At 36.7% G+C, this 14,527-nt stretch overlaps 1 protein-coding gene across 2 annotated transcripts in view; it reads right to left on the bottom strand.

Annotated features, from left to right (window-relative positions):
* LOC107758207 (glycosyltransferase-like protein LARGE1) overlaps positions 1-14,527 on the bottom strand; it is a 36,631-nt gene that overhangs the window by 10,686 nt on the left and 11,418 nt on the right. For both annotated transcript variants that reach the window (XM_016575889.1, XM_016575890.1), the window contains 9 exons: positions 11,905-12,173; positions 9,794-9,876; positions 8,011-8,134; positions 5,955-6,126; positions 4,459-4,563; positions 4,169-4,281; positions 3,443-3,568; positions 3,087-3,242; positions 2,799-2,962 (listed from right to left, as the gene is read on the bottom strand). In XM_016575889.1, the coding sequence (XP_016431375.1) occupies positions 2,799-2,962; positions 3,087-3,242; positions 3,443-3,568; positions 4,169-4,281; positions 4,459-4,563; positions 5,955-6,126; positions 8,011-8,134; positions 9,794-9,876; positions 11,905-12,173 (1,312 nt within the window). The remainder of the gene's footprint in view (positions 1-2,798; positions 2,963-3,086; positions 3,243-3,442; positions 3,569-4,168; positions 4,282-4,458; positions 4,564-5,954; positions 6,127-8,010; positions 8,135-9,793; positions 9,877-11,904; positions 12,174-14,527) is intronic.

Genomic DNA, 14,527 nt, shown 5'->3' with positions numbered 1-14,527 from the left:
CCATAGTATGAAAAAAAAAAAAAAAAAACATGTTTGGTTACCAACATTCTTTAAAATATCTCCTTCCAGTTCCCGCACTATATGCACATTTTTTTAAATTTATGTCACCGAAAGCAACATATCACTGCATTTTATTATTGTCAGCTGATTTCAAGCTGAAAGAGCGCAAACAGCGTTCACCGCTTTTAATTAAGATAACTATGGATTGAACATGCAAAGATTCCCCAGATTGAAGATGTGATGCTGAACAGTGATTTTCATTTGCATCATTATCTGTGGAGATGCGTGTTGCGGTAGCGGGGAGCCGGTATAACACACTCTCACACACTTTACACGTGTCCAGTTGTGTCAGGAATGCATCTCAAAAAACCTCCTGAAGTGGTTTATGTGACCAGATTACAATCCATCTCAAATCTGTTTCTGAGGGCGTTTATGCCTGGTCTTTTCGCGATCTGATAGCTGTCTGATCAAAGAAAACATATGGAGAAGTGTCAATAGGCCAGCGTGCATAGCAGTTTATTTATTTATTAATATTTTCTCACTAAACACACTCGCTTAATATATTGGTTTGTAAGTGTTAAAGGGGTCAACCTAGTCTGTAACCTAGTTTGGTTAAAATTTCTCAATGGTAGTGTAAAACAACACCCTTTTTACCCTGTCAAAATCAGCTCTGTTTTCAGTAACCCGTTTTAGTGCATGTTCCTTTAAATGCTAATGAGCTCTGCTGACCCCGCCCCTCTCTTCCATGGAGTGACCAGCCGTTCTCATGAGACTGTTTACTTTAGCCGCGGAACTTGCTAACTAGCACATTATTAGGATTGGTGATTTGCAAAGATTTATGAAAAAGAACCTTATACTCACTTCTTCTGTAGGTGAGGCTGGATCACAAATGATTCGCGCAAACATAAATGCATTTAGGTAGATCCCTTAGGTAGCATTCCCTTCAAAAACAAAGGTAAGCCACTGCATCTTCAGCGGCTCAGATGTCAGGAGTAAATGACGACTGCTATGTTCATTATTACATCCAACATCAAAACACCTCAATCACTTAAGGAGTCATTCTTGTCTACTCCTGCTCCGGCGTCAAAACAATGGCGGCCTGATGGCAGCTCCCTCAGGGTGGGTCTAAGGTAAAACACTAGTGTCAACAATCAACAATCGTGGGAGGGCCTGGGTCTGTGTGACGTCTCAAGAATCTGAGAATGTCTTGATATGAGAAAGGGGAAATTATTTAATGAGATTTAAAAAAAATCTTTCGTCTTTCACATGTGCACAAGAAAATTTCACACTGGGTCTGTGTGACGTCACGACAAAAAAAAAACACTGGGTGGATCTTTATCATTATAGTGTGGTTGTGTACATATACTGCCAACACAAATTTCAGTTCAAACAACTTGTAAAAGTGCATGTCTATTAACAAACCATTAACTATGACTTTTGCCTCAATAAACACCTAATCCGCTGCTTATTAATAGTTAGTTAGGTAGTTGTTAAGTTCAGGTGTTGGGTAGAATTAAGGATATAGAATATGGTCATGCAGAATATGTGCTTTATAAGTACTAATAAACAGCCCATATGTTAAAGGGGTCATATGATGCGATTTCAAGTTTTCCTTTCTCTGTGGAGTGTTACAAGCTGTTTGTGAATAGATAAGATCCCTAAAGTTGCAAAGCCTAAAGTCTCAAACCCAAAGAGATATTCTTTATAAAAGTTAAGACTCGTCCACGCCCTCCTAAAATGCCTCATTTAAACACGCCCCCACATGTCTACGTCACTGTGTGGGAAGATCTGCATAACACCGCCCAAATGTTCACGCAAAGATAGAAGGCGTAACTTTGATTCTCGCTGTAGTATTGTTGCCGCCGCCGCCATGTCGTGGAGATGCTGTGTGTTACGTTTTGAAAGTGAAAATACTTTGTTTGGCCTTCCAAAAGAGCACACAACTAGAAATGCAACGCAACGCATAAAAAGACAGTATAAGTCATTATAATCAGTAGTTTTTACAACTATTGTTGCCATGATAACAAAAACCCTAAATCCACTGTAAAATCATGATTTTAACCAGCCTGTGTGCATTTGACTGTGGATTGACTGTTTTGAAACTTATATGGTAGTTACATAGCACCTAGACCTCAGTTATCATGAAAAAGGTCAGGAAATTTCAGTTTTGACAATATGGGACCTTTAAAGTGGGAAGATCTGCATAACACCGCCCAAATGTTCACGCAAAGATAGAAGGCGTAACTTTGATTCTCGCTGTAGTATTGTTGCCGCCGCCGCCGCCATGTCGTGGAGATGCTGTGTGTTACGTTTTGAAAGTGAAAATACTTTGTTTGGCCTTCCAAAAGAGCACACAACTAGAAATGCAACGCAACGCATAAAAAGACAGTATAAGTCATTATAATCAGTAGTTTTTACAACTATTGTTGCCATGATAACAAAAACCCTAAATCCACTGTAAAATCATGATTTTAACCAGCCTGTGTGCATTTGACTGTGGATTGACTGTTTTGAAACTTATATGGTAGTTACATAGCACCTAGACCTCAGTTATCATGAAAAAGGTCAGGAAATTTCAGTTTTGACAATATGGGACCTTTAAACATGGGACAAACTGAAATTACTTTTTGTTAATCAACATTATGCCACAAATGTTGTCGATTGACCTTAACTTGTATAAATTAACCCAAATATCCTCTAAGCCTCCTTTTAGCATCATGTATTAAATATCTGTTGGTGAGGTGATTTGTGCGCTATTGGTGTCTTTATAGAAAGTAAATGCAAGTATGTTTTCTTACCTGTCCATAGACAGCTGGGCCACCAGTGTCACGTCAGTGTTATCTAAGGCTGGTTCGTACTCATAGTGCAGGAAATAGACATGTGTGCGGTGGACTGTGAAGCGCTCCCGACGAAACTCATAACATGGGTCATCTTCATCCAGCTCAGACAGGGTCTTTTGGAGCTGCAAGGATATTAAGAAAACAAGTGTTATTCCATCATGCTGCCTGAACAAAGGAATCATTGCAGACCTCTGCAACAATAAAAGTAGCAGTTGGCAACATGAAGCACAGTGCGGTGAAACTCACATTCTCTGAGTTGCGGTCTGTTTCGCTGGGACAGCCAAAGAGCTCTCTCCTCAGCAGATTCCCATCATACTCCAGAAATGTCAGATAGAGATTCCTGAAGAACTCCACGTGTTTGTTCTTTACACGCAGTTTCTTCGGAGAGTTCCAGTGAATCACCTGCACAATCAGATGCAGGAGTTCACAAATGTAGACCATGCTTGACCTCTGTCTCAAACTGAACTGCTTGTGTTTCTTTTTGTAGAAGAAACATTTCTACATTAAGCACACATGTATATACGAGGTGTTTGTCCTGACAGCTAATCATAAAATTGTTGTTTGTCAAATTGTTGTTTGTGTCAGCTCCACAGTGATGTCACCTTGAGGTCGGACACATCTTTGTAGCACTTTTCGGAGCGGGTGTGATCCGACAGCTGCACATTCCAAAAGCAGGGCAGCTGGTGCACCAGGAACGGGTTCTGCTTGATCACAGCGTTGAAGATGTCCTGCAGGCATAAAGTTATTCTAAATGACTCTACGGCTGCTAGTTTATTAGACCTTTTAGCAAAAATTTTCTTAATTTTCTAAATCACCTTGATAAAATGGTCCTGATTATTTACCCACAAATCTTAATTTATCTTATTTACTTATCTTATTTATCAACAATTCTTCTCCCCGAGTTACCGTCTTCCGCCATTTCGGAGAGTACCCCAGAACATAATCAAAGACGGTAACTCAGGGAGAAGAATTGTTGAATAAATTATATTATTATTGTTTTCTTTGCACACAAAAAGTATTCTCGTAGCTTCGTAAAATTACGGTTGAACCCCTGATGTCACATGCACTATTTTAACAATGTCCTTGCTACGTTTCTGTGCCTTGATCGTGGTAGTATCCTTGCTGTCTATGGAGGGTCAGAGAGCTCTCAGATTTCATCAAAAATATCTTAATTTGTGTTTCGAAGATGAACGAAGGTCTTATGGGTTATAACGACATGAGGGTGAGTAATTAATGACAGAATTTTCATTTTTGGGTGAACTAACCCTTTAAATTGTTAATATCTAAGTAGACAGCAGGGCAGATTAAAACAGAGCTCATGTGTTTACCTGATCAGCGAGTGATGTAGACAGCATGCTCATGAGCTCTCTCTCTGCCGTCAGCCGCCACATCTGCTCCCACTTTAGCTTCCTCAAACGATCCAACAACAGCAGAATCACACCTTCAACACACACACACAACATCATTTGTTGCCCATAACACTAATTCACACTTATAACATAGTGTCCAGTTCAAAATCACAAAAACATGATTAAACTCTTTAGGAATTTTAGTATATGTCCTAAAACTGGTCTTCCCCTTCAGGAAAGTCAGATAATTAGAAACCTGGCTGGCGTACCGGTGTTAAAGCCTCTGCCCAGTGCTGGCCATGGCCGATGGTTCTTCCACAGGTTCCCCAGGTACCAATCACTCTGATTCTCCACCAAACCAAGAACCTGCTGACCTGAAATGCACAAACACCCCCACAGTGATATTAATGCATCTGTATTTAATGATTGGTAGCATCTAAGCTATGGTGAACTATGGACAAAAATCTGTGTAGTTCATTTAAAGCTTTCACATGCATTTTGGAAAGGAAATCATTTAATTTAAAATGAATGTACTCTTTTGTATTCATGATGGATTCATATGGTTTTGGAAAACTTCAATGATATTTTCAACACCACTTTCTTGATACTGGTCAAGTCAAGTAAAAAAGTAAGTTTGCTTACACATTGAATTAGAGCTGCATGATTCTGGATAAATTGAGAATCACGATTTTTTTTGTCTCAAATAGAGATCACGATTCTGAACTAAACAAAATAATGTATAGTGTATAATGTAAATATTGCTGCAGACTACTTAAAAGTGTTTAATTAATTTGAATGAATTATTAAACATTTTAATATATAGGCTATGTATTTAAAATATATTTAATACACCAATTTTTTTATATTAAAATTATGAAAAAGTGGTTTGAATGAATGATTCAATGACTTGAATCAATGAATAAATACTTCATTTGTTTCATTACTGGATGAATCAGCGTTTTTGAACGAATCTCTTAAATGAATGATTCATTTTTTAACACTCATTTTTCGCCAACTATTGGCGAAATGATTCAATCAACAAAATTATTTGAAGCGCCAGTTACTTTCAAATCGTTGTCATTTAAAAATGGGATCGCATGGGTGTTTGAATCGAGACTGCAATCTTTAAATGATTAATCGTGCAGCTCTACCTTGAATACATGTGAGTGTATACATCTGAAAAAGGTAAAAAGTAGTTTGGGGAGTCGCACCACATGACATGAAGAACAGCACAAATGGTCAATAAGACAAGGACATCTCTAGCTTTCCTAGCATCTGTCCTACAAGACACAATAATCAAATGTATTCAACAAGACTAGAGTGTGTTGTTGTTTCTAAGCAACAGGATTTCATGTCAAAGGCTGGTACAGGTCGCCCACCCGTATCTGGTTGGTGATGTGTGTATATGCAAATCACTGGCCATTGCTCTGTTGATAAAGCTTCAGGCATGAGATCAAATGTAGTTAGTCACAAAGACTGATTCATTACTGAAATCATTGACGTCTTTGACTGTGGTTGCTGCAGTCAGTGTCTGGTGGAATGATCTGTGACATTATTGATCTGAGCTGCAAACACGTGCCTCATTGAACATTAATGATTGTAACATCTGACAAAACGTCTTGTTATGGCAAGTATTTCTGTGGGATGCACACAGTTTTTAATGGGAATCTTCTGAAAGTTCTTGCATTATTTAATTCAAAACATTAGTGAAGTATAAATGACAAATACACTTAATCATTTCAAGTGAATGTTAATTCAAAAATACCCTTGAACTTGTGGAAGACGACCCACAGCTCAGCGATGTCCGTGGCAAAGGTGATGTCAGTATCCAGGACAATGACCTTCTGTAGATCAGAGGGCAGCGTCTTGGTCAGCACCAGCTTCATCAGGCCGTAGATGCCAGAATAATGCTTGTTAGGGATCCAAGACACCTCAGACTGACAAGCACAAAAAGAGCAAATATTAAAAAAATCTAATGAAAACTTCAAGACAGCAATAAAGAAAAAAGCAGGAAACAAATAATCATAAAGGAACACCAATGTATGTAACATCACAGCCCTACAGGTTCTGGAAGTAAAAATTTTATTATTTTTTAAAAGTCTGAAATTATTTTTGAAAAGTCTTGCATGTTCCCACCCGGACTAACCAAAATGGTTCTCATGCCAGAGCTGGTCTCTCTCAGGAAAATATGCAATGAAAGCAGCAGAGCATGTTAAACATGGACAACATGGCTTGTCCATGTTTAACAGGTTTATAGTTTCTCCTGTGTGTGGTACATACAATTAAGTGTTACAGTATTTTTACATGTCGGACATTTGCATTCTGATTATTGAAGCATAAATAAGCACATTAAAGAACACCGGAAAAGTTAAAAAGATTAGATTTCTGTTAGAAATAGCAATTGCTATCACTGATCTTTGTTAAATTAATCTGAGCTTATTATTCCCTTGTACGATTAGCAATTATTAACCGTTTTGAATTTATGATTTGTGATATTGGTAATATTGAAAGTAGGGGTAGGCAAACCGTTCTTTGTATGAAAAAAAGTATAAACTTAGGACAAAAAAAATAAAAATAATAATAATAATAATTGCTGAATCCTCAGCGAAGAACCACCATAATCCTGCAGAGTGATCTATCAATTAAAGAAATTACCCTGGAAAACAGAAATGGAATTCCCATGAAGCACAGTGGATAATTTAATCAAATCAGGCTCTTTAAACTTTCAAAGTACTTTATATTTGTACACAAATTTCAATTTCAACTTCAAATGTCTAGAAGTCAATAGTTTCATAGTTTTATGCTTGTTATGTTTGTTTATTTTTATTGTCATACCAGCATCTATGGCTATTTTTATGGGAAGACCTATGTACAGTGGTGTAATGTAACGAAGTAATAATACTTTGTTACAGTACTTAAGTATATTTTGGGAGTATCTGTACTTTACTTGAGTTTTTATATTTCAGCCAACTTTTACTTTTACTCCACTACATTACCTAATTATTTAGGTAATGTATAATTAATAATTAATTAAATAATAATTCAGGGCATTCAAAATTGTAGACGGCAAAAATTATTCTGTATTGCTTTTTATATTTACATAATTTAATATAGTTAACTTAATCTATATCACACAAAGAGTAGGCCGTTTTTCTGCAGATATCAGCATGAATAATAATCATTTTATATAAGTTCAGTAAAGCAATAAGTGACTTACAAACGGTGACTTCAACTTCTACCGAAGTCATTTTCTGGTAAGATATCTGTACTTTTACTTGAGTATGGCTTTCAGGTACTTTATACACCACTACCTATGTATTTCAAAAAAACAAAAAAACAAAACAAAAAAAAAGTAGTAGTAGTAATGAAAAACAACAGATTTTTCACTTCAATATTTGATTTAAAAAAAAAAAGGTTATGCCTGGTGAAACATTTACTAGAGAGCTAAAAAAAAACGTTGCTTAGTGGCATTTAAAGAAGTAGTACATTCCAACAAAATAAGCTTTATAGACAGCAGAGTCTGACAAAAATGACATGTTTTTTGGTACATTACCTTTCAATAAAAACAAATGAGTAAGTATGAAATGACCAACTCGGCAACTAGTGTAAACAGAGATTGTTATGACTATATAATATGCAATGATTCAAGGAATAAGAAGTTATTCATTCATAAACACTGCTTTAACTCAGTGATGTGATTAATTTCAGAGCTGGTTGGTTTGGTTAAGGAATCAGAATCTTTAAGAATCTTTTGAAAATCTTTCATCATCAATTCTGCTGAAAAAGTGAGCTCTACTGAGCAAAGCAGTAGCCGCACAAACCTTCAGCTCATCAGCGTCATAAAAGTTGACGTGAACGGCCGGCACCATCCATGTGTGGAAGAGATCGGCCAGGATCTTTCGAGCGATGGAGTCCGTGATGAAATGGAAGTGGAGTGGGTTACGTCTGACACACAGAGAGAACAAACATTTCCTGTCATTTAATATTCACTAGTTCACCCAAAAATGAAAATTCTGATATAATTTACTCACTTTTCATTACTTTTTTTTTATATACAAAAAGCCAGGATATTCTGAAATTCACCTTCAATGCCAAGAAGGTCATTAGTTTGAAAAAGCATAAGGAATAAAAGATATCAATGTCATTGCTTTTATCCTTAAAAACTAAGATGAGTGTAATACTGGCACAATAAAGCCATAACAGCGTAATAAAGTTATTTGACTGTGTGATAAAACAGTGAAAGCCATTCCATACACTACATTACAGGAGAGTGTATAAGCAGAGAGCATTATCAGTCAAGCTGATGATGAGACCTGATTCTAGCTTTACTACTTTTACATTGTATTGCAGAACGAAAGAATGGTAATTTCAGTCTGGTCAATAAGACTTGCAAAGTACTTGGACACTCGAGCTCTGTTAAAAAACTTACTGAGCTACATTGTTGTCTAAATAAACAGCAACTTTATAATGTAGCATCCTAGTTGATTACAAGAGCGAGTAGTAATGATATTTATCCTTGAAGATTTAAGAATGTAATAGGAAATCTTGGGAATTCTTTTTTTATGTACTAGCTCTGTTGTTAGGAATGAATTACCTGGTTGTATTAAGCAGATACAAGCTGATTGTATTTTTAGAATAGAAGTTAAAGGGATAGTTCACCCAAAAATAAAAATTCTGCTATTAATTACTCACCCTCATGTCGTTCCAAACCCATAAGACCTTTGTTCATATTCGGAACAAAAATTAAGATATTTTTAATGAAATCCAAGAGCTTTTTGTCCCTCCGTAAACAGCAACGGAACTGAAACGTTCAAGGCCCAGAAACGTAGTAAGAACGTTGTTAAAATAGTCCATGTGACGTCAGTGGTACAACCGTAATTTTATGAAGCTACGAGAATACTTTTTGTGTGCAAAGAAAACAAAAATAACGACAATGATTTTTATCTCCCGGGATGCGTCGTGGTACTCTCGATAATGGTGGAGGACAGTACCAGGAGAGAAGAAATCGTTGAATAAAGTCGTTATTTTTGTTTTCTTTGCACACAAAACGTATTCTCGTAGCTAAAATTACGGTTGAACCACTGATGTCACATGGACCATTTTAACAATGTTCTTACTACGTTTCTGGGCCTTGAACGTTTCAGTGCTGTTTATGGAGGATCAGGAAGCTCTCGGATTTCATCAAAAATATCTTAATTTGTTTTCCGAAGATGAACAAAGGTCTTACGGGTTTGAAACGACATGAGGGTGAGTAATTAATGACAGAATTTTCATTTTTAGGTGAACTATCCCTTTAAAAAAATGGCTTTTTTATCATTAATGTATAGGAGTTGTTCTGTGAGTTTCTGAACTTGATGTTGATTGCACTCCATTTATGATTTGTTTGTCCATTTTTAAAATACCGAGGACCACAATGGAAATAAGCTTATGGCTTTTTGTGTATATTATCCTCGACAGTTTTTGAAATGTGTATGAATTAGTCTTTATGGGTTTGTTTGTATTATGTTTTAAGTTTAGTCAAATAAAACAAACAAAAAAATACTGCTCAATGTAGAGAGCAGTGAATATCCTATGAATGTGGACAGACACAGACTCTAAATTTACCTGTGAAACAGAACTGACTTGACCAGTGTGACAACATCTCTGCTCGCATTGTACCCCGCACACACAATGGCAATATGAATGGTCTGTGATGAGAAAGACACGTAGTATTTAGAACAGTTTGAAGCAGCATAGACCAATTTGGAGTAGACGTCACAGTTACGTCACTTGCAGCTGTGCGCGCACTGTGGTGGCAGAAAAACACTGGTAACAGGTGGAGGGAAACAGGTAAAATCCATGGAATAAGAGAAAAAAAAATGTATTGTTGTGCCTTTGGATGTCAGAATTGGAATGCAAATAATTTTTATAGAATACTGTCATCAAAGACGCGATTTGAAGCTAAACGCAGACGTTTAAACGGACAGACTATGGATGAAACCTGCTCTGATTACTCTACTTTTAAAGCATAATTTTGATTTAAACAATAGGTCAACATAATATTCACATATGCAGTTTATAGGGGACATTGTATTAGCCCTACTTAAGCATTAAATACTATTTAAACCTATAAAATTTTACATTACAATTCTGACTTTTTTTTCACGCAAATGAAAGTGTATATCTCCTAGTTCGGACTTCACAACTCGACTTAACTCAACAATAGCGAGTTTGTCAATTCTGAGGAAAAAAAGCCAGAAGTGTGGAATATAATAAACTCATGACTGTGAGCCGAGGGGAAGAGAGAGAATGACAAGTTGATTTTTCTTATCAGAAATATTGGAATTGCGAGAATAAAGTCAGAATTTTTAAATATAAACTCAAATGTACCTTTTTTAAAATTCTTTTATTCCATGGCTTCCATAGAATTCTACATGACAACTGGCATTTTCTGCCACCAGATAGGCTCCGCCCACAAAAAACGTCATCACTGTTTGCAAACTGGTCTATTGATGCAATCAGTGTCGCCGCCATGAGCGGGCCCAAGGGGGCCTGGCCCGGCCACTTCGGTCCCTTTGCCCCCTCACCTTGTCGATTTCTACCAAGGCCCCCTCTAGAAACGCAAATGCCCCCCAGTTTGTATGGGCTGGCGCCGACTCTGTATGCAATACATACATTTCAGTTCACAATTTCTAACTCTACAATTTTATCAAATCATATCATAGTTAAATTCACAAAGTAGGGAAATACCAATGAACAGAAACTATGTTTTCTGAAAATATAAAAAAATGCCATAATTCTAGATTGCTATACAGTTTTTAGGGTCTTCTCAATTGTTGCTATGGTGTTATGCAGTCAAAGAATGTTCTGGGTGGTATCTAGGGTGTTGTCTAATCACTTAGTTAAGTCTCAGCACATCTCTCCACAACAAAACATATGATTTGAGGAATCTGAGGATGAGTCAGGGTTAAGCCGGGCGCACACTGTGTAATTTTTAATAGTCCTTTACGATTGTTACTTGTCAGACTGTACGAACATCATGATCATGTCACACTGTGGGATCTCAGTTGTCATTAATGTCAGACTGTACGACAGTCAAGACGCATTAAAAACGGGTGCGTGCAAGAAAACTTGTCTGTAGTTTTACATTATCAACCTATAATGTTCAGTGACTGTGAGCTGCACTACACACCAGGCTAAAATGTTGGCTATCATGAAAAGTACATGAATGGTGGCAATACCGGCGTATTTAAGAAGAATAGTGTAAGCAGCTCTACACACCCACATGAAAACAGCGACACAACCGGTGTTTATATAGCAAAGGCAACATATCGTATGATTTCCGTGAGCAGAGGCGGAGCGCTGGAGTTTATGCAGATAGAAGAAATCTCTAGCATTAATTCTGATCATGGCTTGTCTTGAAAAACGAAGACAGTTTGATGTTCGTCGTAGGAGAAGTCACAATGCAGGACTGTGCGCCAAATCTTCTGACACTGCCAGAATTTCATCTGAGGTCAAATTTGATTGCAACAGTCATTAATCGGCTGTCGGTGAACATGTCAAACCAGTGATCAAAGACTACAGATTTTAGCCTAGGATTATAAGAATTTTTTAGGATTTTCAAAATTTGTCTCAGACGACCAAATCGTGGCCAAAATCGCACAGCGTGAGCCCGGCTTTAGCGTCTTGATAATGGTGAATCTGTTCAGTGTAAAGTCTTGATTTAGCATACTAACCTCACATTTGTTCACCACAGGCTGAGGCACACAGTCCGAGCTGTTGCCCGAGGCTGCCCCTTTTTTAGCCTCGCTATCACCTGTACCCTCTTCTGTGGAATGGGTGTGTAACTGGTTGCCTTGGCGACTGTTGCTATGATGACTGCTATGGTTTGGAACCCTGGGCGGCGGGCTAATCTCTCTCCGCAGCTCCAAATCCTGATGCTCAGCGGCCGCTCCGATCAGCACAGATGACTGAGGATCCAGCGGCGACAGAGGCAGATGTTTGACTGAGGGGAAAACACAGAGACAGTTGAGGATCACTAAACATCTGTCCAACAAAACCGTAACTACTTCACTAAATCTGACAACTTTCCATTTTTTGATTGCAGATGTCTCTTTTTTTAAGGAGTCTGAACTGAAAAAAATTAAAATAAAATAAAAAACACATACAGCATGACCAGTGTTGTCCGATTCACAGATTAATGACTCTTAACAGATTCTTTTAATCAATCACACATATGCATATTAAATATTTATTTTATAAAAGATATCTTATAAACATAAATATAATAATGTTTTATGTATTTATTTTATATTTATACATTTTTACGATTACAAATAAATAAATTCCTAAATTCCCTAGTAAAAAAACTCAATATTAAAACTTCATTCACTGTGTATATAAAAATAGGATTACACGCTGAGATACTTGCAATCTTCTTTTACTGTTACAAGCATAAAAGCATAAAAGTGCCCAGTGCATTTAAAATCCACAACAAAAGTTTCAGTCACCCAGGACCTTCCACAGTGTTCACATTAGTTTGAAACATTTAATCTTTATATACAATTACATTTCAATTCAATCAATCATTTATAGACCAGCTACTCAATTGGCAGTTGACAAATACTCAGAGAAAGAGAAAGAGAATGAATGAATTAATGAATTTATAAATTAATTAATTTATGAATTTTTAAAAATACAACTAGACTCACATTACAGAAAACTAGACAAATTAATATCTTTATTCAAACCATCTGACTGTACAGTATCAAGTCGAAAAATCCATTTACTTTCAGTTTTTTAAAAATTTCTCTTCCATACTGGTGTAACAACATATTGGAAACACATATATTCCACACAAAAAAAACAAAAAACAATTCATTAACTGTTAAAAAGGCCCAGCAGAGGTTGTACTTCCTTCGCCAGCTGAGGAAATTCAACCTGCCACAAGAACTGCTGAAATTTATGCATGTGAATTTTATTCACATCTCATTTTTATTATCTGTGTGTTGTTGTTGTCTCCGTGTACTGGAAGCTTGTGACACTATAACAAATTCCTTGTATGTGCAAACATACTTGGCAATAAAGCTCTTTCTGATTCTGATTCTGATTAACTGGATGATTTAATGTTAATGTTGGGCAAACTGGTGATTTACTATCAGCTCTATTTATAGCACTTCTGTATTTATTAATACGAAATCTCAGTTGTCATTTGGTCTTTCCCACATATTGAAGAACACAAGAGAAAGAAAGTAAATATACCAAATTTTTTGAACAACATGAAATAAAACGATTTCAAATTCGAGTAACTCACAAACTTTTGGACTTTATTTTAAAATATCACGGTATATTATTTCACAAGTCAAGTTTTCTTTATTTTTATAGTGCTTTATATAGTTGAGATTGTTTCAAAGCATCTTCACAGCATTAAACAGGAAAGTAACAGAATCAATTATGCAAACTTCAAATATGAGGCAAATCTGAATCCTGTTGTTAAGCAGCTAACAAGACAACAATATCACTATTTTTTAGGGATGGGAAGATTCCCCGATTCGCTCGGTGCATCGGCATAAAAAGTTAACGATGCGATGCATCGCTTTAAAAAGTGTGCATCGGCTACAAGTTGTCATTTATATCGCGATGCATCGTTTCTAAGTAACATATTTGCATCGGTAAAAACCGAGATTCATTTATATATAATTACTAGTGGATGCGCTATACTTTTATTATTTAGAAAGTGACCAATAATCTGTGACCGATATTTTATATGTACATTGATTTCTCCTCTCTAAACTGTTACTCAAGCGCGTTCTCTCATCACTGCTGCTGCGTGAATATGACGCATCGCAACACCACGGAGACCCGAGGAAAAACTGGGATTAAAGTCCAAAAGCTGACTTGAAATAACCTAACAAATCAATCGGGGCTAAAGCGGTTCCATTAACGACAAATTAAATTCACACAATCTCACTAATTTGTGCACGCTTATTCTTAAGCAGACCTTAATGTCGATCATGGATCAAATAGATCCACCATCGCAAACAGCGAATATATCTGTGCTGTTTAATGCATTTGAGACGTTGTGTTTCCCTCAGTGCATAACTGACATGTCACAGGTATATTCTTCATCTGTAAATGTTAGAAAGTCATGCAAACATATCCATTTTGCTGTCAGGAGTGGGCGAGGCTGACGCGAGTGAACGAGCGCTGCTGCGCGCATGCAGACTGAGCGCAATCAAATAGGAGCGCAATAATTCTGAGTAAAATATACATTTTGCTAAAAAAAAATTGTTTTTGGACATTAAATGTGTCTTTTGTAGAATTTTAAACCGGTAAATCAAATGTAAGCTAGTAGGCTAC

The sequence above is a fragment of the Sinocyclocheilus rhinocerous genome, unplaced genomic scaffold (assembly GCF_001515625.1).
Source record: "Sinocyclocheilus rhinocerous isolate Xijiao unplaced genomic scaffold, SAMN03320098_v1.1 scaffold2219, whole genome shotgun sequence".
NCBI lineage: Eukaryota > Metazoa > Chordata > Actinopteri > Cypriniformes > Cyprinidae > Sinocyclocheilus > Sinocyclocheilus rhinocerous.
The sequence above is the reverse complement of the archived record's forward strand: the minus strand, read 5'-3'. Positions and strand labels throughout refer to the sequence as shown.